The sequence below is a fragment of the Toxorhynchites rutilus genome, chromosome 2 (genome assembly GCF_029784135.1).
Source record: "Toxorhynchites rutilus septentrionalis strain SRP chromosome 2, ASM2978413v1, whole genome shotgun sequence".
NCBI lineage: Eukaryota > Metazoa > Arthropoda > Insecta > Diptera > Culicidae > Toxorhynchites > Toxorhynchites rutilus.
Window position 1 is genome coordinate 307,867,790 of NC_073745.1, and position 27,968 is coordinate 307,895,757.

Below are 27,968 nucleotides of genomic sequence, written 5' to 3' on the forward strand. Positions count from 1 at the left end.
TCTAAATGTTGAAAAATTTAAAAATGTTAATCATTATCTAAACGAAAATTCCGCGCTTTGATTGGTCGATTCCAGTAGCTCATTCGATACGAATATGGGACTTTGCAATGAATTATGCGTTTGGTTTAATTTTCTTCTGCACTAAACCTCATTATTTGAAAACATTACCTACAAGTGTTAGGCTGCCATGGGAACAAATATAACTTGGAATTATGACGACGATGTAAGTTGCTAAAATATTTTCAGGCGTGAACCATGTCGTGTCTAACTACCATTGCGTGAACCTTTAGGTAAATTTGTCGTCCGTAAATCGAATTAAAGCGAACATGTCTAACCTCGTTCAAAATTTTTCATATTCGTTCGTTAGTATAAGTATAACTGTAATACTATTTTGTAGCAATATTGCTGGGAATAGTTTTAAAGCTGAAAAACATTGTTTGAATCCACACCAAACAAGCGTGTTCGTGCATCATTCGAGAGCGGATCGTCCGACTTGAGCTGTCTATTTTGTTGTTCGAATGGAAAATATTATAGGAGGTTGTGTTCAAGACACGACCGCATTGTTGGCGTAGAACTACGCTGTAGTTTAATTCAAGTCGCTTGTTTATAACTGTGGATATTATTTTACAATGGTACATTTTGAAACAACCATTCTACCAGTTTGGTGGCCCTTAATTTTTTTTATTGTAGAATAATTTGACAATAATTGTTTGATAGTTCATTCTTATTCTTGTGCTTGCAGAACAATACATGCTCGAGATAAGCGCAGCTGCCATCCTTAGTGGAAAGTTTTGCTACTGGCAAGCGAAACCAAATCACATACAAAATTCCAGAACGACATTTACTTTCTTGGTGACTAAATAAGCGAAATGAATTCTATCTGCATGCGAACCCAAATAAATAAATGACTTATTAAAATTTATTGAATAACTGGGTATTCCCCAAATAATTTTTTGGTGCACAACCTTAACACCTGCTTCACCATAGCGTCAGTTCAATGCATTGATGCAATGTCAAAGGCACCAACGAAGCCTTTATGATGACAGACAACAAACAATGTTAACCACTTGGAAAAAGGCTGAATATTTTCCTCAGCAGAGATTCATTACTAATACCTTAGCGTAAATAATTACCTCCCGCTATCTCCCCTCCTTGTTTGTATTTATCATTACAAATGGGGTTCCAGCGTAGCGAAGATGCACGCACGTACGCACACAAATATCCATACATCGATGGCTTCAAGCAACTAAATATACACACACTTATCTCTGTTTTGCGCTCTTCTCAAGAGAAGCCCTTTCTGTTAATATTGTCAGTCTAGATTAGCTAGCTGTCTTCCTTTGTGGAGAGAGTTTTCCTACCGTCATGCGAAACCAAATCACTGAAAAAATCCCAGAACATTTATTTTCTTGTTGAGCTGACGATAGCCTAGCTTGATGATTCCCCACTCAATTGTGTATCTCAAAACTTTAATGTACAATATACTACAATGCTAGATACATCAGCGAGTGAGTAATACAGTCTTCCTAAATAAAGCATTTTTCCTTAGCCTTCATCGTGGCCGTGACGCCTTTATTGGCGAACCTATTTATCTATTATTCGTCTGTGCTTAGTATGGATCTCGATGGATGGCAAACATACAGCTGGGAATATACCGTCGTGAGGATTTGGAATTTTTGACGTAGGACTACGTCTTACATTAAGGGTGCCAAATCAGAAAACAGGTCACGTTTTTATGAAATAAAGTTAACGTTAATAACTATTTTTGCTGCGAATGGATTTTAACAATTTGCATACCAATCGAATCGGAAATTTTCTAAAATTTGTTTGATATGCTATACATTAGAATCTCATAGTCTATATATGATTTAAATTGATGAAAATTGGAAGCATACCGTTTTCCTCATACATTAGTTCTGTCAATTTGTGTTCTTTCCCGAACAGAGCTGTCAATAACGTGCAACTTATGCAGCCGCTAGAATAGAAACAACGAAGGGGGATAGCGAGAAGAGAATGTTTGGAAAGTAAACTCCACCCTTGCATATTGAATTAACTGTCGCTGGCGTATAAGTATTGCATCTCCTCTGAGGAAAATTCTCAGAATCTTCCTGTGCCCGAGACAACAAAGGTCGCTTATTCTGCTCGTTTTGTGTTTTATGTTTTCTCTCAAGCTGTGAACGCTAGCGAATATTTCACATGAAGCGTGTTCCGATGTTTCATTTTTATCGCTGCCACAGTGTGCATCTGTTAGTCGCGTGTTTGATGCTTGTTGAATTGCGATGCACGGAAGATGTATCTCGTTAAATACTTAGTGCAATTAACACGTTCGACGCCCAACGCGACGTTTTTGAGTTTCTTGCAGAGCCCAACTTGCGATTAAATTATTAAATGAAGATCAAACTTAGTTTATAGATAACTTTTACATGATCTAGCAATGTTTGTTTTCAATTGAAGACGAATTGATGACAATAACACATGCCAAAGTATAGGGGTTTTGCAAAAAACTGCAGTACAAACCATCCGTACTATAAATTAATAAAAAAGTATAGTATAAACAGTATAATATTATGGTTATGATTTAATTATTTTTCTTCATATCATATAGTTACATTTAGGTGCCTATTCTATCAAATTCCTTCTAAAAATCCTACTCAATTTGAGCGAGGAAAGTGTCACCCATATTTGGTTGACGGGGCGTCGAAAGTGTTAATATAAAGAAACTAATTGTGACATATGAACAATTAGTGTATTGTTCTCGCAAAGACAAGAAAGAATCGTTGCTTCTCGAAATGATTCTACAAAACCACACAAGTCTTTAAAACTTTTCAGGGACCTCAGAACTTTTTACTAAAGAGTTATTTATGGAATTTCGATGTATTCGCAAATATCCAAAATGATAAACCAACAAATTAAAAAAGAGATTGCGTAGTCCTACGTCCTAAGCGGTCGTGTCTCGGATACAACCCCTCGAATTTTTTAATACCCTGTAGAATGCTGACAGTGTTACTCGACAATCTTATTGCCGTTATATGTGCTGTATGACTCTTTGAATATCCGAACTGCTCGTTCAGAATTTCTTTTAGTTCATCTTCCATATCAGCCGGATTTCCAAACTCATCCATAATCTTTTAAGATCTCCATTTCACAATTACACCCTACAATTTTTTTGTGAACACATTATAATCGTAACGGATTTTTTCCAATTATGAACAACATATTAAAGTTCTGGGTTAGGCTTTGAATTGAACAAGTTTTGTATTCGATTCTTAAAATTAGGGATTATTGAATTTCTTTCATCTCCGGCGGAATATCGGCATAAAAAGCAGTACGGATTCTAGTTTATTTATTTATTTATTGTCGTCAATCAAAATTGTAGACCGATACATTCTTAACCCATTTTAGGCCAAGTGTTCGAAAAATCGAACACTTATCAAAGTTGCTAATTTGAACATAGCTTTGGAAGGCAACTATATGGTAAGGTTTTGGCATCAAATGATAGCTTAGTCTATTAGCTATCACTTACTATCTATTTAATTCAATTTTATATAACTTTATTGGGCAATAAATCCGATTTAATGCAACTTTGTGCGAAAAGTACATAACCTAACAAAAAACGAAACATTATAAAATTCAAAAACATTTTAACCTTTTTTTCAGTATTCCTGTGATAAAAGATCACACATTGTGATGTAGGAAAAAATCCAGTTGATTGAACCTTCTACAGGAACAAAATATAGGTTTTGCCAATGTTTTTATTTGGCGATTTTTTTTTATTTATGGTCATTTTCCGGACAACGGAAAAACGGAAAAATAGATCTTGAAGTATGGGATTTCTGTAACGCCAATAATCGAAATTACACCGATGGCTTTTGTTAAAAAAATATTGTTTACAGCTTGGTCGTTAATAGGTTAATACTATCCGTTTAATTCAAAAGAGGATTTTAACATGTTACATAATCAAAAACATTTTTTTTTATTTATTTCGTCAAACCAGCGTAGACTAAATATGCTGCCCAAATATTACAGTGAAATTTAAGTATTTCTTATTCTATTCAACTAGTCTTTAAGCATTGACCTTAACATGGTTACATCAATTATTTCACTGTGTCCGTTACAGAGGCTCATCATGCGATTAATAGGACTATATTTGGCATAATTCGTTCTTCGATAATCTATGTAGAAAATGTTAGGGTTTCTCAGGTGCCTAATCGGTGCGTAAAATTTTAGATTTCCAGATATTTCTTCTGAGTCCACTCGTTGTGATATGATGTCAATAATAAATAGAATCATTGCAGAGTTCCGACGTTCTTTTAAGCTTTTCATATTGATTAGCATTACCCTCATATGGAGGGAGATGATATGAAGACCAGCATAGTTTACGAAGTGCAAATAATAAAAATTGTTTTTGTACAGATTCAATTCTGTCTTCGTGTGAAGTTATGTAGGGGGGGCCATACAATACTACAGTATTCGAGAATTGATCTGACGTATGTAATATACAATGTTTTTATTGTGTACAGATCGTGGAAATGGTAACTAAAGCGTTTAATGAAGCTCAACATATTATTTGCTCTATGGATGATTGTATTATAATGATCCACGAAGGTTAGTTTCGAATCTAAGATCACACCTAAATCTCTTACTCGTGGACATCTACTGATGGGTTGATTTCCCAGCTTAATACCATTGTTCAATGGTGTTCTTCTTCTTGTAAAGGTTATCAAAGTGCATTTCCTAACATTGAGCTGTAATAAACTCTTAGTGCACCAATTATAAAATATGTCAACTTCATTTTTGAATGTTTGAGTCTTCTTCATTATTTATTTCCATATACAGCGTCATATCATCTGCGTAGATTTCTGTTTCCTTAAAGATTGTTTGGTGTTTCTTTCCTGTTATCCATTGGTTTCCTATAACGTATACGCAACACATTACAGTCATCACATTTTGCCTTCGTTTAATTCCGATTGTCATTCCACTGATCGTATTCCTCTGTCATCTTTTCTTCCAGATAATGCAAGCATAAGCCACCGGCCGTCGCCGCCGCCACAATTGACACGAAGCAACGCCATCACTGTCACCATTACATCCCCCAGCGGGCATCACCCCGCCCCTCACCGGTACGCTTTCCCACAATCCTCTCCACCGTGTCGCACCACGGGGCAGTTACGGAGCAAACGCGCTTGCCGCCACCCTCGAAACCACCCCTGCAACCGAACGAAGATGTGATAGTGCCACAAGCGGCGAGCTTCAGCCAGCAGATTGCAAACTACTTCCTCCGAATCCGACGTCGAACGACCCAGGTTGTTCACCACCAGGGCAGCGTACCGCCTCCCACGTCTTTCCCTCCGGAAGGATCCACCAGCAACTGCTCCTCCTCCTGCTCTACAGCAACCTCAACCATGGCCGCAACGGATGGCCAAATTATACTGGCGGCTTCGCGGTTCGGCGATGCCCAGCCAGTGTATTTGAAAGATTTCGCCAAAACCGATCTACCCGCAGTGGGTAAGATCGTGAAAGGCCAGTACTACAACCTGGGCGTTCCCACCCTGTCTAACCCGTCGCTCCAGAGCACAGCCCTCTTCCTGAACGCCGGCAAGAAGTACCAAATTCTGGCGCAACCGATCAAGATCAAGGAAGGCCGCAAAAGTACCAACGTCGGCCCGAAGGTGCTCATCCCTGAAACCTATCCCGGATATTTTGAGCTACTCAGCGAGGATGGCCGTTCGACGCGCTGTATCGAAAGTGTGCTCGAGCTTTCGAAGCGACGGAACTTCCGGGTGCTGGTGCGCGAAACGGTGCGCTGCAATCACAACAGCAAATCGCTGCACGCCGGCGAAATTCTCACCACGATCTCAGACAACGGCAAGTATCTGCAGTGCAAGACGTCCAAGGACGAAATCGTCAATTTGCCATTAGAAGCCAAAGCCAAATTCTCACCTATTGCTAAAGAGGATAGTATTAGCGGTGTACATACAGTCAGCAATCTGTTGCAGAAACGAATGCCAGTAACTGTCAGGTAAGTTGTGTGGGTTTTAAGTCGCGTTGCTTCTTAATTGGCTTGGTTCTGCTTACCACAGATTAGTCCACGGAACGGCACCTAAAGGTCTCAAGCAACCATTTGTACCGGAACTGCGTTTGCTAGGATGCGTCGAAGTGGACCGAATATTCGCCCTGTCCCTCCAGAAGGACATGGATTTGATCTCGGTTCCCCTGAATGCCAAGATAAAGATTCAACGGGCGAAAAATATGGACCAACTGGATCACTTCATCGAGTACTCGCGCTTTCTGGACAAGGCACAGCGTCTGCTGGTTGATGCCCGCGATCGACTGCAGATTATCGACCTTAAGCTGGGCGAGAAGGAGAAAAAGGAAACAGCAAAGCAGACAAGCAATAGGAAGGTGGCGTCCACACTGTCAGCCGTCACCGCCAACGGGTATGTGTTGAAGAAAAGCAACAGCTGTGATTCGAACCGGTTTTCGCCGCCTCTTCCTGGGGGAGGTGGTGGCAGCGGTGGTGGAGGAGGAGGCAGTCAGAACGGCTCGATCGCTGATGAGTACGATGAGATCGATCAGATCTACGACTACGTGCGCGGTCTGGCTCCATTGCCGAAAAATTTGAACAAATTCGAAGCGATCGTGGAACCGATCTCGACATCGACCTTCACCCATCAACATCACCTCAAAACAGTCGAGAACATCAAATCCGCCACCAGTAATAGCATAAACAACAACTACAGCCATTACGACACAGGAAACTATTCGAATATTGTCAAACACAGCAACAACAATAACAACAACAGCGTTATGAACGGACACTGTTTGGAGTCGACACCAACTAATAACATCAGCAGCAACAACAATCACAACAACCATATCATCGTTCACAAAGAAGAACAGAAGCCGATTCCTCCGCCGATCGAAACCATCCCGGGCAAGAAGTTGCCCGAAAAACGCCAACGACCCACACTACCAAAGTTGTACTTCAAAAACAACCTGGGAGTGCACCAGAAGAGTCCCACCTCGGTACTGATCAGTCCAATGGGCGGAGGCTCACCGGCCGGACATCCTCCGCCGCACATCGTAGGAACGCCCAAGGAGATTGTGGGTGAGCCCCAAAGTCCGCTGTTTCACATCCGGTAAGATTTTAGGTTTACGACGGGTCGATCAAATTAGAGCGCCTTTCACTGGGATTAAACTTTGCACATACTTTACTATATGTTACGACGTTCATTCGCCTTTAGCCTTGAAAAAGGCCTATTAGAAGATCAATCAAGGGTATGAACCTACAGTCACTCACTTACAAAATAATCCAAAAATCCACAAATCCGAAAATCTAAGAATGAAAAAAATCCGAAAATCCAACGATTCAAAAACTTAAAAACCAAAAAAAATAAAAAAATAAAAGAATCTAAAAATCTAAAATCAAAAATTTTAAAAATATCGAGAAATCGAAAAATCATAAAGATCATGAAATTGAAAAGATGAGAGCTCAACAAATCAAAGAATCACAAAAACAAAAAAATCAAAAAAATAGAAAGACAAAAAAAGAAAAAAATTAAGATTCGAAACGTCGGAAAACCAAAAATAAACAATTCTGAATATAGAAAAATAAAAAAAAATTAAAAATCAAAAACTCTACAAATCGAAAAATTAAAAAAACGAAAACTAAATAACTAAAAAAAATATTAATCGAGAAATCAAATGATCAAAAAATCTAAAAATCAAAAAATTCAAACATTGAAAAATTAAAAAAAATTAAAATTGAAAGATCGAAAAAAATATAAAAAAACAAAAAGGAAAAATAGAACAAAAAAAATGAAAACCGAAAAAAATGAAACAAAACCTAAATTCAAAAATCAAAAATTGAAAAAAAAAAAGAAAAATTAAAATTAAAAAAATCAAAACCGAAAAAAATCAAGAAATTGAAAAGTCGAAAAATCTAGAAATCAAAAAAATCAAAATATCAAAAATTCAAAAAATTTGAAAAATTGAAATAATTATAAAATCTGAAAACAAAATATCGAAAATTCGGTAAAATAAAAAAAAAAGAAAACAGAAAAGTTTGGAAAAAAGAAAAATCCACCAATCTAAAAATCAAAAAATCATCGAAAAATCAAAAAATTGAGACACCGAAAAACCGATAATTCGAAATATCGAAAAACCGAAAAATAGAAAAATCAAAACAATCGAAAAATCAAAAAATTGAATAATAAAACACTGCAAAAAAATAAGGTATAAAAATGAGAAAATTGGAAATACAAAAATAAAGCTAAAATTTTAAAATTCCAAAATTTGACAATTCGAAAATTTCAATATTTGAAAATAAAAACATTGGATAGTTTTAAAATTCGAGCATTCAAAACAATTGAAAATTTTAACCAAACTCGAGAATGAAAAAATTCAAACTAAACAATTTTAAAATTCCGAAAAATTAAAAATTTAAAAACTTAAAAATTTTTGAAATCAAATATTCTAAAATTCGGAAATTTGCAAAAAAAAAATCCTAAATTCCTAAGCTTCACAATATTAAAAATTTAAAATCTAGATGATTTCAAAAAGATAAATGAAAATGTAGAAAAAAAAGATTATTCGATGTTTCAAAAATTCAAAAATTCGAACATTCATGAATTAGTAAATTCGAAATTTTTCATTTAAATTCCGAAATCCGAAAATTTGAAGATTCACAAAATTAAAAATTACTAATTTTCAAAATATCAAAATTCGAAAATTCAAATACTCAAAAATTCGAAAATTATGAAATTCGTTAATTTGAAAATTCAGAAACGCAAAAATGCTAAAAAAGAAGATGCTAAAAAATTCGAAATTTATTTAATTCATTGTTTTTTTATTTGAAAATTCGAGTGCTTGAAAGTTTTTGAATTGTGAAATTTCGAAAATTTCAAAATTTAAAAAAAAATCGCATACAAAAATTTTTCGTAAAAAATTCGTAAATTCGTAATTCATAAATTCATGAATTCGTAAATTCGTAAATTCGTGAATTCGTGAAATAGTAAATTCGTAAAATCGTAAATTCCTAAATTCAAAAATTTGTAAGTTCTTAAATTCGTAAAGTCGTAAATTTGTAAATTAGTAAATTCGTAAACTCGTAAATTTGTAAAAACGTAAATTCGTAAATTCCATAAAAAAGCATGATAATTCAAAAATTTCGAACGTTCAAAAATCAAAAATTAGATTATTCAAGATTATGCAAATTCGAAAATTCACAAAAATAGAAAACAACAAAAGATCGAAAATTTAAAAATTCAAAAACTTGAAAATTCGAAAATTTTATAAATTAAAAATTAGAAAACCAAAAAAATGAAAAATCTATTCAATAAAAAAATTCAAAAATCTAAAAAGTGAAAATCGAGAAATCAAAAAATTTAAAAATCATTAAATCTAAAAATCGAAGAATCGAAAAAAAAATTAAAAATCGACAATTTATAAAAAAAAACATGAAAATCCAAAAATTCTAAATTTTTAAATTCATAAAAAACCAACGAAAATCTTAGGTTTTAAAATTTGGTATATGCGTAAATTCGAAGTTCAGAAATTCAAAAATTCGAATATGTATTCCAAATATCTAGAAAAAAAAACAAGATTCGAAAATTTGATAATTCATAAATTCAAAAACTAGATAAATTGAAAATTCCTGAGTTCGAAAATTCGAAAATTCAAAAATTAGGATTCAAAAATTCGAAATTCGAAAAATAGATATATCAATTGAAGAATTGAAGAATTTGAATAATTGAAAAATCTGCAAATTAAAATTGGATTTGAAAATATGTATTCAAAAATTTTAAAATTTAAAAATTTGGTTTTAAGTTCGATACCGAAAATTCAAAAATTCGTTAATTCAAAAATTTGTAAATTTGCAAATTCGGAAATTCAAAAATTCAAAAATTCGAAAATTTTAAAATTTTAAATCTCGAAAATTCCAAAAATTGAAAATTCAAAAATTCAAAAATTTCAAAATTAAAAAAAAATTGAATTCAAATTTGAAAATTCGAAAATTCAAAGATTCCGAAATTTTAAAATTTTAAAATTTGAAAAAAACCTTGAATTCAAATTTGAAAATCCAAAAATTCGAAAATTCAAAAAATCGAAAACTCGAAAATTTTAAAATTTTAAAATTGGGAAATTCGAAAAAAAAATTGAATTCAAATTTCAAAATTTGAAAATTCATAATTTTTTGAATTGTGGTGAATAATGACACCGTAGCTTATCGAATCACAAGAATTATTAAGAAGCCTTATACCTGCTCTTCTATACCAAGCGGGTGTGTAAATTTTCATTCCAATCGAATGATTCCAGATCATTCTGGATGAAATTATTCTTTTTTTGTGCGAGACGACAACTGAAATCCATCTTTCATTCCAGATACAAAAGTCTCAGTTCGCTGCAGCTGGCTCAGGACTCGCACACGAACACACCGATCTCACCCTCGCCCAAGGGCGGAACCACCATCATCAACACGGCCCAGGCCCAAACCCAACAGGAGAAGAGCCATATGCTGTCGAAGTCAGCGAGCGCAGGACGCGAGGGAACACTGGATTCGTCCCGCAGTGGAGGTCGCACCTCCGGAGACTCCAAGCTGCCGGAGAAGAAAACTCGCCGGCTAAGTCGACCCCGGAGTCTTTCGAACTTGGTCTGGGACCTACGTCCGCACAAGTCCGAGAAGTCCAAGAAGAAGCTCTATCTGCACCAGTTCGATCGACAGCAGGGAACGCTGTATCTGTAAGGGAGATGGAGCGCACCGAATTGAATTGAGACTATGGTGAGTACTGTGGTCTGTTTCAATGCTCGAGTTTTCCTAACTAATTTCGCCCACTTTCGTTCTAGTTATAAAGATTTCGCCACTAGATTAAGCCAACACTGCAGGAAGTATTCAATCGATCTTAGAAGTCAATCGCTTTCCGTTCCAGTGAATCAACTACTCACTTGAAAAATTCTCAAATTTCTCCAACTCCTCCTCTCTTTATGTGATTATGTGAATTTAGCCGAAGAAACCAACACTTAGAGCATCTGTAAACTCTACGTAAACCCACTTTGAAGGGGAGAAATAACGCAAGTCCACTCTGAGCATTAGGTGTCCTAAGCACACATCCAGTAAACAAACAAAAAAAAAACAAGTGTTAGCATTTTGTGTACGATGTTCAAAAAATAGTCTTTCTAAGTCGCACTCTTGATATCGAGAAGAGGAAGTTCTGTTTTCTTGGTCATTGTTACCAGCCAATAGACGAGGAGAAAGTCATATTGAGAGTCAGTCAGCAAATGAAGGAGATTACGTTACGCAACGCCGATTTGCGCCAACAGTTTGGGTGAAATGATCACCGCAACAACACAAGGCATTATTAAATGGAGACGAGCGAAAAAAATACGATCGAATTAAACACGAAATCAGCAAAGAAAAACTTATCATTTAGCTAGAGTCTAGGTTTAGGTTCGCCATTCGTCGTAAAGGCTGTGGTATTATTACTTAATTTGTATTGCGCTAAGCGAATATCGAAGCTCGAATCGATTGGGCGTGAGTTATAGGGTCATTATTTAACTATTTTTATCAATTTCTTCTAATCCAGGTTGAGTGTGTTTAACCGCTTGAAAAGTTTAAGTTCTTTTGCTCTTCGTCTGCGGGAGGGTACTCCCCCAAACCGACTTTGCCCTTGCATAAACTTCATCGAGCCAGCATCACTAAATAAATACTCAAATCGCTCAAATTTATCTAGTTCATGGCTGCCGCACAAATTTCCCCCCATAGATCATCCGACCGAATTGACTTCAGAAGGATTTCGCGCCAACTCGACCAGATGTTGGCATGACCCTCTCAAAATTGAATGAATGAATTTCTGGGCGTGAAGACCTTACCTGATTAAGCAACTTGACATACTTATTTTTTCCGAAAATTCATCTGGACTAATATATGGAAAGGGCTAAATATTGTTGACCATTTTTAAAACTTTTTTTTACTCGAAAATGGTAAGTCCTACAAAAATGTGATCTATGCAAGAGTTTTAGGAAAATAATTGAATTTTTAGCAAAATAATACTGGAAAAATATTTTTCCAAATTCTACACTGAAAAAAAAATATTTCAAAAACTACAAGTCGATTTTCTAAAAATAGTTATCTCAGATATTGATGAAATGGTGGATATATTGTAGATAAATATGTACCCTACAACTCTTCCATACATCGCAACTTGTGCATATTTAAGGCAAAAAAGTTTTTCGAACAAAAATTTCTTTTTTCAGTACAGAAAGCAAACAAAAAAAATAATAACAAGAATATTGAATGAGTGCTTTATAGGTCTTTATTTCAAATCAAATGTAATAAAACTTATGACATTTTTTGACACTAAATTCATTTTTATTCATCTGATTCTACACCATGTACATGTTAACTTATATTGTAAGAGATGCAATCATCATATCTTTCCAATTTTTTTCTTTTTATCTAACATTTTGAAGATTTTGGGATCATCTACTAAATTTGAAAACCTTTTAACTGCGGTTTTATTTTAATCTACAGGAATAAAGCAATGACATTTTTGTGTTCCCGATATTGTTTTCGCGTGATTGAATGTTTCATCAAACTCACTCGCCTTTTTTGTATACTGTTCTTTAGATAAGTAATAACCAAACCTCTAGCGCTGTTTGGATAGTGTTTCCGTAATCTTGGACAAGACTTGCTCTCTTTGCCATTCGTTTTAGAGTCCCTCCTATTGCATCATAGGGTCCTTTCCCGTGGGAGGTGGCAAAGAAATGCCATCCTGCTTCTAGTCCATAAACTTTTTTGAAATTACAGAGACTGGCGAATTCCTTTAGATTTTTGTAGTGTGCTGCCGATGGAGGGGTCATGAAAGCCATTTTAGTAAAATCGATTATTTTTCTGACAAATTTTATCAATTTTTGTATACACAACTGCATAGCCACAGTGTCGTGTGTTAAAACTTCTGAAATAACTTTAAAGCTCACGTTTTCTAGTTTACCATCTTTTTTTGTAGTATATTTCAAATGGGCGAATTATGGATGAATAATTCTAACTATTATTTCTATTTGCGTCAAAGATTCCTTTTTATATCGCAGAATAACAGACTGCAGTTTGTAAAAAAAAACTCTATGAGTTTATCTACTTTATCAACGAAATACGGCACAAATTCATCGATTGGTTTTAAAATCGTTTCCAAATTACAACGGTCTGTGGTCAGCCATTATTGAGAATCGATTTCGTCTTTTCCGCTTTCCTCTAATAGAAGAGTTGTTTCTTCATAAATTTATGTTTTGGAAACACAATCCTTACAAGCACGAAAATGGCAATCTGTCGTCCGTTTTGGAAGACTACATAGCATTTTCCCATGACTACTGTATGCGAAATCGTTCTCAAACTGTTATCCATTAATTTTACATTTTCATGAATGGTACATACACTAACATTGTGGGTTCCTGTACTATAAAGTAATATGCAGTGCTTTGGTCTCAACTGGTCAAACTGACGGTTACACTTGGGGTTGTTAATACCAGTACTGCATTTGTAATCCTTACAAATCCTGGAGATCACGGCTTGACTCATGTTGCTAAACAATGTCACACTTTTCTTTGTTGAATTCTGATGATTACGCAGAAATTAATAAAGTTCTTTCTTTTCTGCCACTTTACATTTGCTGCCGGTCACGACTGGTAATGTCCAAACAACTGCAGATCCATTTTATTCATCCTTTAAGTATCTGTACAATCCATTTATTATTATCATATCTACAGTGACTCTTAATAGATACCTAAATGTACAACACCTATTCGATACCTGACCGACCTATCAAGAGATTTTTGGCAGATGGCTATTGTTTGAGAGCTGTTGTTGCTCTCTGAATTGAAACATATTATATTTGACTACAAAAACAAGCTGAAAACTGTACTTTAGCACCCAAGGGCCACCATAAATCCATTTCTACCTGTTATTGAATTTTCTATAACTGTACACAAAAAAAAACAAAAAAAAATCGAGAAAAAATCTTGAAAAAGTTTTTGTTAGAAAAACTTTTTGCATTAGATATGCATAAGTTGCGATGTATGGAAGAGTTGTAGGGTACCTAATTATTTACAATTTATCTACAATTTTTCCTGCTTGTTCAGTGTTTAGATTTTCATTTTACCTCCCATATAGTCCGGTTAGACGTAGTCCCACGTCAAAAAAATTATGAAATATGTTAGTCTAGATAAATTTTCGGAAAACTAAGTATGCCAGAAAGTTTCATTAGGTTCTGAGAAGGTCATGCCAGTCCCACAGACGAATTGGTGCTAAATCCGTCTTCAGTTCATTCATTGAGCGAGACCCCAAAATCCCACATCGAATCGGTGGAGCAAATGAAATTTTCACTTTTCAAGGTCAGCATTTTTTTTAGTCGCTACACTTACGTTAAACAGAAAAGCTAGGACTTAACAAATCTAAGTTTGTAAGGTTTATGGCATGCGAAAGAATGCGTGTGCGCGTTAGTTATGATGGCATCAACAGTAACAAGTCAGGTCAGGATAAGAGGTTAACTCACTGAAAGAAAAAACACGGCAAAGTATACGGTTTTGTTAGTTTCGAACAGAAGCAAGTTTGAATAATGCGGCTTTGTTTCGCCATCGAAATATTATATCAAGCATTCCAAAATTATGTGTGTGTTTAGTGAGCGAAAGCATGCCCCAATAACAATGGCAAGTGTTCGTGTAGGTACTGTAGCTTCCCCAGAGGAAAACATTCTAGTTCTTTAAAGTCCATTTAAACTTATTGGAAAATATTTTATTGAAAGAGATGAATAATAATAAATACAAAAATGATAAAGTCTGTTGCGTTCATACACCGATAGCACCGGTATCACAATCCACTCACTCATAATGTTATTGTTGACTTAAGCAGAAGAGCGCCAGCTTAGGCTCTAACCCTCGGCATACATGATCTCTTTGATGCGCTCACACAACTGTTGGTTCTCCTCGAGTTCCTCTTCCGCAGTTCTGTCGTAAGAATAGAACAATGGAAATGTTCAGATCCTATTTTGCAGAACCCCCAAACCAACAATTTATTTGAAAACATAAATATAATGTGTACTCACAGCGCTTCGATCTCCGTCAGCTTGTGGTAATAATAATCACGCTCCGTTTCTACCAACTGAATCTTCGTGGCCACATCATCCTTTTCCTGCATGAGAGTGTTCAAGTGCTCCAGCAAATCGTTGTTCGCCTCTGCAAATTGGAAAACGTCCCTTCCATTATGACCGAAATCCAGTTAAGCCACAACCGTCTCACCATCATTCTTGGCATTCTTCCCCATTAACGAGGTAGTGATAGGGGTTGATTTCTTCTCCAACGGCCGAGCCTTAGGCGCAGCACCCAGCGGCCCGACGCCTCCGCTAGAGGCCTTCTTCATCATGCCACCGGCCTTCGGCGTTCCGTATCGCATCGGAACGTTGGACCTAGCACCCTGCGCGTCGTATTCCTTCCCGTCGTAGTTCGCGTCGAAGAACTTTTTGAACCACTGCAGAAACTCGAAGTTATCCTGGAAGCGTCCTTTCACCAGCCGATCGATAGGGACTGATTTCTCGACCTTCATCGTGACCAGCGCGTTCTGGAACAGCTTGAGGTTGTTGATGAAGTCGTGCTCCAGGTTGGTGCAGTACTTGATGCGACGCAGCGGAACGCAGCCCGGGAAGAGGATATCCATCATTTGGCAGTAGGCGGCACCTGCGAGGGTGGGAGAAATCTTTCATAAGATCTATAAACTCATTTTATAAAAGCACTATTTATTCAGCTCTGTTTGTTCAAAATAACTATATGAAACCCATGATGGGGTTTTTGATAACGATATCTATATACGGTACATCGGGGAAAATTGAAACGGTTTTTTCGAAGTTCAACTTAATCACAAAACTGTTTGCAGCATATACGAGGTATGAGAACTTGCGGAAAAGCAATGTACGGATTGTTTTGTATTACAGTTCACAATAATTTCCCTTATGAAATACGCATGCCTTCAACCTGATGTTTTGGACGATCTTTCCTTTTGGTATTATTATGACATAATTTTGAACATGTTTCAAGAACAAAATTCAGAGGAATTTCCATTTGGAGATAAAGTAAGTCAAACATCGAAGCTATAAAATGAAATCATTGACACTAGAGATAAAACGGATATCCGGCCTTTCCGGCCAATATTTGCCACTCGGCTGGATATCGGGTATTGTAGAAAATCAACAATCAAACAATTATCATTAACACAACTTAAATCATAACAAAATAGCTCATAAGCTAGCTAACAAAGCATAGCAAAATCATTTATCCATAACTAGCAGACCCGGCAAACTTCGTCCCGCCCAAAATTTGCTTTTTTGTTATCAATACCTTAAAAAATTCTCGTTTTCTTACTATGAGCAAGTTCATGGGTCCAATCGCAGAACTGTTCATTGATTGATCTTCTAATCGACCCCGTTGAATTTACCTTTTACTACAAAATTCCTAGTATTTCTAACAAAACTCATCATTATAATATCAGATTATTTTCAGCCTCAATTCTCGGTCAAGATGCTTACTTCTCCGTTACATGGAACAAATGTTTTATACAGAAAATATGATAAAGACAGCCCTAAATCGGACAATTTTTTCCCCTCAGAAAGGTGGAAAGAGTGTTGAACCTCTTTAGAAATGTTTCTTGCCCCCTAAAACCTACACATGCCAAATTTGGTTCAGTTTGCTTCATTAGTTCTTGAATTGTGCAGAAATGTATGCTTCATTTGTATGGCAAAAAAATGGACTAATTTCGGATGGCGATGAAAACAAACTACAAAAGATAATTTAATGGAACAAATTTTCCTTAAATGTTAGGTTTAGCAAGCCTACAACAAAAATGATTCAAGGCTGTTGATTCGCAGCAGCAGCACTGTCAAGCAACTTGATGAGTTTTTCATACTGCCAGCTCCACCCCACAGCGAAGGAGTTTGACATTCTGAGGCACTTTGTGTCCGCCAGATATAGCCAATCTGGTATTTACCGCTCCTTAGGCCGGGAGATCGAAGCAACCGGTCAAATGATGAAGGAGAATCTGGCCAAAATGAACATTTTTATGCGGAAGCGTCAGACGAGACCGACCGTATCTGGGCAGCAGGCAATCATCCAGAAGGAGTAAAGGGTGTGTCACATCAAATTGCATCACGGAAAAAACGCTGTAGAAATTTAATTTTTAGGAATTATATCTTCAGCTTTCGCTTATAATCAGATAAGAGTGCATAGATCACGTTGGCCATGCTTCACTGTCAATTTTTCGTAAATTTGGAAAAATGTCGTCGAACGAAAAAGAGCGTCGTGAATTAATCCTGCACACTCATTTCGAGAATCCGGAGTTGTCACATCGGGACATCGGTAAGATGCTGGGAATCGTCCAATCCACGGTCAGCAGAGTACTAAAATGATACTTCGAGAACCTAACCATCGACCGGAAGGTCAAGAACGGCAAAAATGGATGCTCCGTCAGTGAAAAAGATCACAAGCGCGTAGTTAAGCAGTTTAGACGTGATCCGAGAAGTTCGGTCCGGGATGTCGCCAATAAGCTGAATTTGTCAAGTTCATTCGTCCAGCGGACCAAGCAGCGGGAGGGCCTGCGTACATACAAGGTTCAGAAGGCTCCTAACCGCGACGAAAGGCAAAACATGGTGGGGAAGACGCGAGCCCGAAAGCTGTACACCGAAATGCTGACGAAGCCGCATTGCCTGGTAATGGACGACGAAACCTACGTCAAAGCGGACTTTCGTCAGCTGCCGGACCTGTTGTTCTTCTCCGCAGAGGACAAATTCAGCGTTCCGGAGGAGATTCGCAAACAGAAACTATCCAAGTTTGCCAAAAAGTACATGGTGTGGCAAGCAATCTGCTCTTGCGGAAAGCGGAGCGCCCCCTTCGTGATGACCGGCACGGTAAACGGGCAGGTTTACCTTAAGGTGTGCCTACAGAAGCGCTTACTACCACTATTGAAGCAGCACGAGGGCCCGACCATCTTCTGGCCGGATCTCGCTTCGTGCCACTATTCAAAAGACGTGTTGGAGTGGTACGAAGCCAACGGGGTCACCTTCGTGCCAAAGGAAATGAACCCGCCCAACGCGCCGAAGCTTCGCCCAATAGAGAAATATGGGGCGATTATGAAGCAGGCCCTCCGGAAGAACCCAAAAGTTGTCAAATCGGAGGCGGACTTCAAGAGAAAATGGATTTCTGTTAAAAAAAAACTACAACCTGACGTTGTACAGAATCTTATGGATGGGGTAAAGAGGAAGGTGCGAGCATACGGGCTTGGGCTCGAAGTATGAATAAAAATGCCAAAAGTTGTTTAATAGTTTTTATTTTACTGTCTAAAATTTTCAAAAGGATCGGTCTACTGGGCGAATTTCTACAGCGTTTTTTCCGTGATGCAATTTGTTGTGACACACCCTTTAGCTTGAGCTACCGGTGAAAAACTTCTTTCCGGTTAAAGAAGTGAAAAACTTCTTTTCGTACTCATAATGAAAGACAAAACGTACGTGATGCTAGAATTCAACGAATGCAAGGGACCGGATACTTTACGTTCTCCAGATAAGTGATGGCGACGAATATATCACCCACATCAAGTTCTCCAAGAAGGTCATTCTCTGACAAACGAGAAGGGAATGTCCAAGCCGCTCTTCTTTCGAGTCATATGGTAAACTGGGAGATATACAGTACGAAGTGCTTGCCGGAAGTTGCGAAGGTGATGTGGTCGAACCTGGGATCAGCCCATTATGCCAAAAGATCACTGGAGGATGGATCGGCTGGACATAAACCGCCAACCTTCCCAACATCCCCCAGCTGCGATCGATAGAAAACTTTTGGGCGAATGGCCAAAATAGAGAGACAGACGACCACCAAAGCCACGAAAAGGTAAAAGAATACGCTGACATACATCTTCTCATCGGCCATAGTTGAGGTTCCGGCCAACTTCCGTAAGGGCGCCAAGCGTTTCATTTACGATACTTCATCAAACAACCCTGTCTCTTCCTGTCCCGTATACACTAGTTATTTCGGCTTATTTAACACGTTAAGCCCTGACCGAGCTAGGGGACCAAAGATGAAGTTTTCGTCTGACTCACGTTGGTCCCTGCGGATAAGTAGTGGACTTTTATAAAAATCATTTTCTAATTTTGTTGCTGTCGTTTCCATTTGACACTCTCTAAACAAAAAGTCCACTGTCGGTGCGATGAAACCAGCTCAACGTATTAATCTTTGGATGCATTGGAAGACCTCTTGAACAGTCTGTCAAATAAAAGTTTTTTTTTGTGGGTCATCCATTTAATAAAATCAACATGATCAAATTGTAATAATAAAACATATTGATATCGCGGGACATTTTCGTTTCTTTTGCCAAATGCGGGACGTTTCGCGGGACATTTTGTTGAAATGCGGGACGTCTGTTCAGTTTAGCCTAGAGTCTCAATTTAAATTTACTCTTGCATACAAAAACGTAGTAAGAAACACATAATGTTCTGCATAATGAGGCTTGGTTTAGTTGGAGTGGCATATTTATCCAGGGTCAAAGCCACAAAAGGATCTTCTTCAAGAGCAGAATGAAGGGGGGCGTTGCTGATTAATGGTCAGCTGCATCCCAATAGGAAGTATCCCGTGTCGGGCACACGTACAGAGCATCGAAGACTGCGACATACCAATTATGAGAACACTTGTAATACTAACCTCGAGTCAACCGCGAGTAATCGGTTACATATTACTAACATAGATGTAAGCAAACATTGTCAAAATATTGAACTCCCGGCCCCGTTAGGCTGACGCCATATGAGCCTTAATAAAATATATATTTTGGAAAAAGAAACAAAAAAAAAGCAGAATGTGATGAGGTACATCAGCTTTAGTAAACAGAACATTGTAAGTTGTTATCCACCTATGACCACTTTGCCCCCAAATATGAAAATAATGTCTATGCTAATTAATCGCTGAGATTAAACAAAATATCTGTTCAGCTCTCCTAGAATATGGGAACAGTCGTCCAAACTGATGATTTGTCCAACACATCAGATTGAATAAACTGAATTTGCTAAGCATGCGAACAGAACTACGGCCGAATAGCTATCGAGAGAGTAATTTCTGTTTTTATTTGTATTTTGACATGCGAGAGCTCTACTGAAGTACAGGGTGGCTCGAAAATAATTAAATTCTTCAAACATAAGGTGACTATCAATACGGCATCTATGGTCAATAGTTATACTACCAAACAAGCAGGTTACCACTTTGTCCCCCATGACCAATTTGCCCCCACTACCCCTACAGGTCTTGAAGAAGACGATGAGCTGTTACTCTCAGAAGATTTGTCGCAAGATATTTTATATACCCTAAAACATTGCCAGCAAGACCGTTTACCTTTCAAGAACTCCTAAAAAGTCTGACTTGATCCTAATAAGGTTGTAATTAAGTAATTCTGATCTTCTCCTAAGTAATTGATTCCTTATCAGAAAAAAAAACTCTGTTGAAGATTCCTTGCAGAAAACTTAATACTCTATTAAAGGATATCCATTTGAAACGTGAAAAATTATTCATAGTTCATTACTTTTATGTAAGAATGTGTTTATTTCTTCTGAAATGTAATACTTCATTCGCTTCATGTACACATACAGTGTCTACCTCTTTCGTATTCGCGAATAAAAAGTCGAATATCTTCTTGAATGGCGTTAACGTTCCCTATGGAACTTTTGCCGTCTCAACGTATGCATTAACTAGCGTCATTTATTAATACTTAGTTGAGATTCCTTAAGCCAATTAACACGCCTTGAATGTATTCCGAGGGGCAAGCTCTAGAATACGCGTGACCACAGTGCAAGTCGAAGGAAATTTCTTTGGCGAAAAATCCTCCGGCCAGAACGGGAATCGAACCCGAACACCCGGCATGATAATGTGAGACGCTAACCACTCGTCCACGGGTGCACATCCGGCTGCCGGATATCCGGCCAAACTACTATCCGTTTCATCACTAATTGATGCAAATTTCACTTCAATTTCTTCAGACCTTTTCCTCTACTTGATCATGTTTGTCTACAAAAATTATCTTAAATGGGCATAAGAAAGATTTATAAATATTGCTATGTGATAGAAAATTAGTTTTTGCGCATTTTTGGGTAATCATGAACAGTTTTGCATCAATAAAAAAAAATTTTTTTTTGCTTCGATATAAGGTAATGAGAAAAAAAATATAAAGTTGCCTTATATCGAGGTATAACTGTAATCGAGTCTAAAATTGTATTGAATCATATATGGTCGGGTTTCTGCTAAAACGAACCAAGCGCCATTTTTTTCAAAATTGAGTTATTTACACCACTGGATGCAGGAAATAATAATCTATCAACTGTAAAATGACCATGTCATTCGGACAATTGACAACAGCTCCAAAACAAAAAATCTGTGTAGCAGACTATAAAAAAAACAAATTGCATTCAACCAACGCGAACCATAAACCCACAATATGGCATCGGACGATAGTGATCGTTTTCTCCAAGAAGGCAGATCCGAATCTTCAACAGATTTTTCTGTTTCGGACAGCTCCTGGAATCATATGTCGTCGGGATCTGGTAAGTATGACAGCCAAAGGGCTGCCATGAAGTGTAGAAGCGTGATAAGAGGCTGGTCTGCATTTTTCAAAATTACGTTCAACTACAACGAACCAAGTGTAATACATTCTTAAATCAATTTATTTTCATTAATTAAGATATTATTTTATCAAAAACAGCAAAAGTGAGTCAATATATATACCATTCATGAAATAAGTCCAGAGCCGTACCAAAATACTAAAGTGTTGTGTGATATTATGTCAATAGTTATCATATACTTGGTTCGCTCTGGCTGCAAAGAGAACGAAGTTTTGCGTGTCTAGTAGCAACGAAATTTAGTTTTTTTTCCATTTTCATAGAGGATCAGAAATTGACGGAGATGTGTGCTTACAGCATGAAAGGGAATATTATGTTTGACATCCTGTTTGTAACACGTAAGCGATAAAATGATAGATTTGATCAGACACAGTCAATTGATGGGAGCCCAAACTTCAAATTGAAATATCTCAAAATAATGCTTATGGTGCTTAATTCGTTTTGGCAGAACCCCGACCATATAATCGAATCATATATAATCGAGTCTGTATATAATCGAGTCCGACCTGTACATAGAATTGCAAGAAACTGCATTCAAGTTTTGGGAAACATGAGTTTCTAAAGATATTATTGAATTTCTTCTTAACCTGTCCGTCTTAACCCCACTTCCTCCACTTGTGATACAGTGATACATACTTTGGAACTAGGTTTCAAGACCAGTATTTGCAAAATTAAACAGTTTGTTGCAAATTGTGCCTCATTTTTGTAGAAGAAATGTAAGTTTCGCAAGTTTTCATCCAAACGAAAAACAATTGATGTGAAGTTTATGTCGAAGAAAAATGCTGATTATATGGAAGTCTGTTTTTGATATCCACAAGAAATAACGTTATCGCCAGATCCTCGACTGCCAATACAGATCGACCAACCACAAGAATGATTCGGATGGCACAGAACAATGCAAAGATCGATAATGTATCACGCTCACCAGTGCAGAGTTCCTCGATCTTGTTAAACTCCGACGTCAATGTGCGATTTACCCAGGCCAGCATCTCCTTTCGGGAGAGATTTTCGGTTGTAACACTAGTAGAGTAAACGTTCACAGCCATTGCTACAGATTATAATAGTAAAAAAACACACACACGAAAATTACACCACGAAAATCAAATAAAACACGTGATCAGTCACAAAACAAAACCGAGAACTTAACAGCCGTTCAACGTTGTTATGCCGGATTCCCCAGTTCTATTAGAACGGGTTGCTTTGATCGCTGGAGCGTGGAAATCTAAATTAGTCTCTGCGTGAGAATTTGACCCACTGGAAGCGAACGAGAGATAAAGAGGCAGACAGGGGACATATGGAAAATGATCATCGGCAATTAGCACTCTCGCGATGCCTCGCAGAAGATCCAGTGTCAGAATATTTGTTATTGTTACTGCGAAAGAATGAGAACGTTCTGTTCCGACAATGTGCCAATGTGCCAATGTGCGAAAAAATAGTTTCATGTTTCACATGCAGATGGCTCCTCTAGATGTATCTTAAGCTCAAAGCTCCCCATCTTCAACAGATTGTGCTTTCCGATGGGATACTGCGCTTTGTGCAGCAAGCCCCACAGTGTTGTGTAAGTGAGTTCACTACACAACAGCGGTTAGTAACTAGGCATGCCGTGCGACGAAACTAGGAAACGAAACATCAACAACATCCCGCAGTGTCTGACCGAGAGCTCCCCCACAGCTTTCGGTGTTCGTGCGATTCACTCACTCAGCGCTCGCACGATTCCGCGCGCGACACCGCGTACGCATCAAGTTTTCCTACACCGCGCGACACACGTGCTCCATCGTATGGGAACCTGCCTAGCACACGACCAGTCTCGTGAGAAGTCGTGAACGGCACGGTTCGGATGCAAAAAGTGCTTTTTTCCGCAGCGATTCGTTTTGTTGATGAGTGCAATTAGTTCTCGGGAGTATCCTCTTTAAGCAGTGCAAAAACATCTGTGCGGTATCTATAGCAATTGTATACTGTTTTATCATCGCTGGTGACATCGCTGATTGAATCATTAGTCGGAAAAAGTAAGTACATTTCTTCAGCACTGCGGATTATGTTCGATAGATGAACCTTTTTCCCCGGCGTGGAGCGGCATTTTCCAAATCGATACCCATTATCATTGACATTCTCACGAGTGTATGGGATGCTGGCAGATTGGAAAGAATTTATTTTGCCCCCCACCATGCAATACACGCCCCACCAAGACTGCCCTTTCCGTATGCTATTTACCGGATTATCGATTTTTTCGCCAACAGGCCTTCCGCTCTGGAAGGTGCGGCCAGACACACCAGCTTCGACGAAAGCGCCCACTGCGGCGGCGAATTAGAACTTGGGTTCCGCCGAGTGCGTGAGCGTTTTCCATGTATATTTAGGATGTGATGTTATTTTTAATTTGAGTCTCTCCGCTTCCACTTGCAGAGCAGAGTTTCTCTGGTATCTCGGGTACCGTGGGACAATGGCGGAGCGATTGAAGTAGATTCGCTCCGTAGATGGAGTTCTCAGAAGCGCGTTTGTTTGTCTGTACCACCGGCCTTCCTGTTTACCGATTTTGAACAAATATCATTTTTAGAATAACAGCAGATCGGTTCATTTGTACCTTAATATGCGACAAATACACCATAATTTCGCAGAAATCCATTAATCAAAGACACTTGTCGCCGCTGACAGCAGTCCTAATAACCAGGTGCTCTGTTTGTCGTACTTTCATTCTACAACCCAAGCGTGGCTAATGTTTCTTTGTGTGTCTTCTAAACATCGAAAGTGTTTCAGTGGAATAAAGAAATTATGGCCGTCTCGTTTGAATGCACGCAGATCTTATTATTAGAGCCGCCTCGATTGAAGAAATCATGATTAATTGAGCCTAAATAAAGACCACCAATCAAAAAGATGCCTTAAGCGTTTCTTTTTTTGCGTATGAAAAACACGCGAAGTAAATCAATTTATGCGATAGGCCAGTTTCAACTAATCTTAACGAAGAAGATGCAAGTCGGGAACCTAAAATTTTATTGAGAATTCGGAATCACAAAACAAGTTGTATCTTGGGATTGGTTAAAGGCTCAAACAATATTTCTATTTCAAAATGCAGATAATTTATTGTTATTTTCTGAAAAAAAAAGTATTTGAAAAATTAATCCGTTACAGTTTTGACAAATTTTCGTAATTTTCTTCCATGGAGGGTATCATCAAAGTTTGAACTCTCTGTTAGTCAACCTTCCTGTTAGACCTTCGTGGATCTTAATAAACTGAAGCAGACGTTTCTGAGGGCATGCATCCTTCATACATCGTTAAAACCTTGTTGTATAACTCTTGAGAGCGTCTTCTGGTCTCCAGATTTTGCCTTAGCGTCATGCTCGGTTGCTTGCAGACACGAAAATTTCGGTAACCTTCTCGCAAATAGCGACGTCGGTTAATCGTTCGATTAATTCAAATAATCGAATATCTGAAATCATAATCGAGTAGTTTTGTATCGAATAATTTAAAATCAAAATATGAATACATCGAATAATGTAATCGCGATTAATGAAAAAATGAATCTTTCTCAAGGTTAATGCATTTTTAGGTTAAGAAGTAAGCTGTATAATTTTTTTTAATCAAAATTTTTTTATCCGACCAGTGTAACATCGAAAACCCGATAGACCACGTGACCAGAAAGACAACGTGATACGTGATTGTTACAAGAAATAAATATTCGCTCGATTAATCGAATATTGAAAGACAATTATTCGAATGAATCAAATATTGAAAAATGCCCCAATGATTAATCGAAATGAGATATTTAGACATCACTACTCGCAAACAGATTCTCCGGATGGCATTTTGGTTAGAGTTATGTTTTTTTAGCGATGTCCTAGTCCCGGGTTTGCCTTAATTGTTCGCTATACCTTCAACCTCGCCTTCCGATCGTAAGTTTCACTACGACTCTTCTTCTGATCTATCCGAATAAGTTGTTTTTTTACCATCGAAAGATACAGATTTTTCAAACAATTTGCTGTCAGAAGATTTCAGATACGCCTACTACGACCGGTGCTATTAAATTAATTGTGATTCCGGATTCCAACTGAATCAATCCTCATTCGAAGTAATGATGTTATCATTGATTTCATAATTTACAATTAATGTTTGGGAAGTAATAGTGCCACACAATTGAGTTTACGGAATCATGTACCTAAGTTGTTGATTTTGTGAATTCATTTGCCTGTTCGGATATTAGTTTCTATTTTACAGTGCAATGTGAAACACCGTTATTTTTAGTGAAAATGAATGCTTATTTTAGATCTTATTGGAAAAAAAAACATATATCACCAATTATTGATACCAAAGGGTAGCCAAATGATTTTGATTATGAGGGGTTCAGAAAGAAGGGGTGGAAGTGACTTGAACGATTTCGCTTCATTAACTTTTTCTTTAGTAACAAACTCAACTGCAAAAACGTTTCAATTGAAGTTTGCTATAGAATCCGATAGATGAGGTTCTGACCTATCTTCCACATTGCCAAATACAGCTGGAAACGTGTTTGCAGCTGAGTTATGATTAAAAGAAAGGATCGCTGTAGAGAAATCGATGATGTCACTTATACCCCATTCATTTTGAGCCATTTTGAGTGCGAGTGAGCATACGAGTCGGCCTAGTCAGTTACTGCAGTGCAGCCACTCACACCGTGTAAACACTTCATGACATTATTTTATGGACATTTGATAAAATTACCTAGCATCTCTTGCAAACCCGTGCAGTAGATTCCAGCTTCACGCCAGCAACTTACACCATGTGAACGGACTAGGCGAATCAATCGATTGTCAAACGAGTTCACCGGGTCAGTAGCTGTTCACTGTCAAGTCAGCTACTAGCAACGTATAAATGGGCCTTAAGACTAGCATCCCGAAATTCACACCATAAACAATATTTTATTTCTTAACATCAATGTTCTAAATGTTGCATCCGTTTCCTGTGAAAATCTGCTTCTTTCCTTCTCTTCTCTTATTAATGCTCTTCCTTCTACCCAAATTCCGATTTGACTGCCAAGATTAGGTCGATACAATGTCAACAATCGACCTCAAATACTGCCACCGATTTATCGACCTTTCGTATACATTCATCGAACAATTTGACTCCACTTTCTTGCCAACATGTACAAGGCGTCGACCTGCTTGCAGCGCTGCTTCCAACACTCCCCGCCTCTTGTTTGTATTGGATTGGTATTGGAAAGGAATGAACATGGAAAAGACGTTGGATACAGTGATGATTGAATTGCCATTTTATTATCAAAAAAAGAAAAATAAATACATGCTCCTGTAACCACATTGTTTCATCGTCCGTCCGTTGTACTCCGTCACAAATGTGTATATAACTGGATGATCTATGATGCTTCACTTGCCATCCCGGTATTTTTCCAGGACGAGTGAATTGAACGGTTTAAGCGTACACGCTTACATTTTCACCGGACGACTATAGGAGCGTCTCCATTCTCCAAAATAATTTTGCTGAAGACTATCTGAAATAAAAAGGAACAATAATTAAATGGAAAGCAACAGTAGTTTTTGTGTGGAATGATTACTTACACTATTTGATTCGCGATCCATTCTTTACATAGTTTCGAATGACAGCTCAGAGAGAATTACAAAAGTTGAGGGGTTCCACCTCAGCCACTACTCAGTAATGTGCGATCGCGCACTGCTCCAACATATGTCTTGATGTTATTGTTTTTATAATCTATAATTTTGTTGTTCCATTACTCTGGTGAATTATGAGAATCGTCAACAATCGTCACTGATCCGCAAGCCATTGGATAAGGCCAACATCGCTCAACAAGACAAATTATGTTGTAAAATGATACACTCCAATAAGCAAGAAGCATTATTCAATGCATCAAGTCGAATAGGTGGAATCCCGCCATTAGGAAGACATATATGGGAAGCATTATATTAATATTGAAATTGATGGAAGTTTATTTGAAATACGTCTGTACAACTTGAGAGCTAGTTTGGGAATGCCATGAAAATTTTCTCCACGAGCGCTTGACAGCTTCTCAAGGCCTACTTCTTCACCCCCTCTCGATTGTGGAGTCCTATAATCCGCCGGAGATCCTCGAATCTTCCAACGTCCAACATTTTGGTAAAAATGTCCGCCAACTGATGTTCAGTCCGAACATGTTCTACTCGTATACGTCCTGCTGCAATGTGATCCCGAATGAAATGGTGTTTGATATCGATGTGCTTTGCTCGTTTGCACTCCAGGTTCTGAGCCATCCCAATGCAGCCACGGTTGTCTTCGTATATAGGTATCGGTTTCGTAATCTTTACACCAAGGTCGCCC

The 27,968-nt window shown here is 37.8% G+C and overlaps 3 protein-coding genes across 6 annotated transcripts in view; 2 read left to right on the forward strand and 1 right to left on the reverse strand.

Moving 5' to 3' along the window:
* Nucleotides 1-14,824, forward strand: part of LOC129769835 (uncharacterized) — a 427,637-nt gene extending 412,813 nt beyond the window's left edge. For all 4 annotated transcript variants that reach the window (XM_055772319.1, XM_055772318.1, XM_055772322.1 and 1 more), the window contains 4 exons: nucleotides 5,012-6,019; nucleotides 6,081-7,139; nucleotides 10,384-10,780; nucleotides 10,846-14,824. In XM_055772319.1, coding sequence (XP_055628294.1) covers nucleotides 5,403-6,019; nucleotides 6,081-7,139; nucleotides 10,384-10,744 — 2,037 coding nt within the window. In that variant the 5' untranslated portion in view covers nucleotides 5,012-5,402 and the 3' untranslated portion in view covers nucleotides 10,745-10,780; nucleotides 10,846-14,824. The remainder of the gene's footprint in view (nucleotides 1-5,011; nucleotides 6,020-6,080; nucleotides 7,140-10,383; nucleotides 10,781-10,845) is intronic.
* LOC129769837 (microtubule-associated protein RP/EB family member 1-like) lies at nucleotides 14,537-22,948 on the reverse strand. The gene is made up of 4 exons (XM_055772329.1): nucleotides 22,603-22,948; nucleotides 15,286-15,720; nucleotides 15,093-15,222; nucleotides 14,537-14,994 (listed from the first exon to the last, which is right to left on the reverse strand). Exons 1-4 carry the CDS (start codon nucleotides 22,721-22,723, stop codon nucleotides 14,919-14,921), a joined length of 762 nt encoding a protein of 253 aa, XP_055628304.1. The 5' UTR covers nucleotides 22,724-22,948; the 3' UTR covers nucleotides 14,537-14,918.
* Nucleotides 22,949-23,444: 496 nt separating this feature from the next.
* Nucleotides 23,445-27,968, forward strand: part of LOC129769836 (alpha-tubulin N-acetyltransferase) — a 66,856-nt gene continuing 62,332 nt past the window's right edge. The window contains exon 1 of the mRNA XM_055772323.1: nucleotides 23,445-23,683. The gene's annotated coding sequence lies outside the window, so the exon portion shown is untranslated. The remainder of the gene's footprint in view (nucleotides 23,684-27,968) is intronic.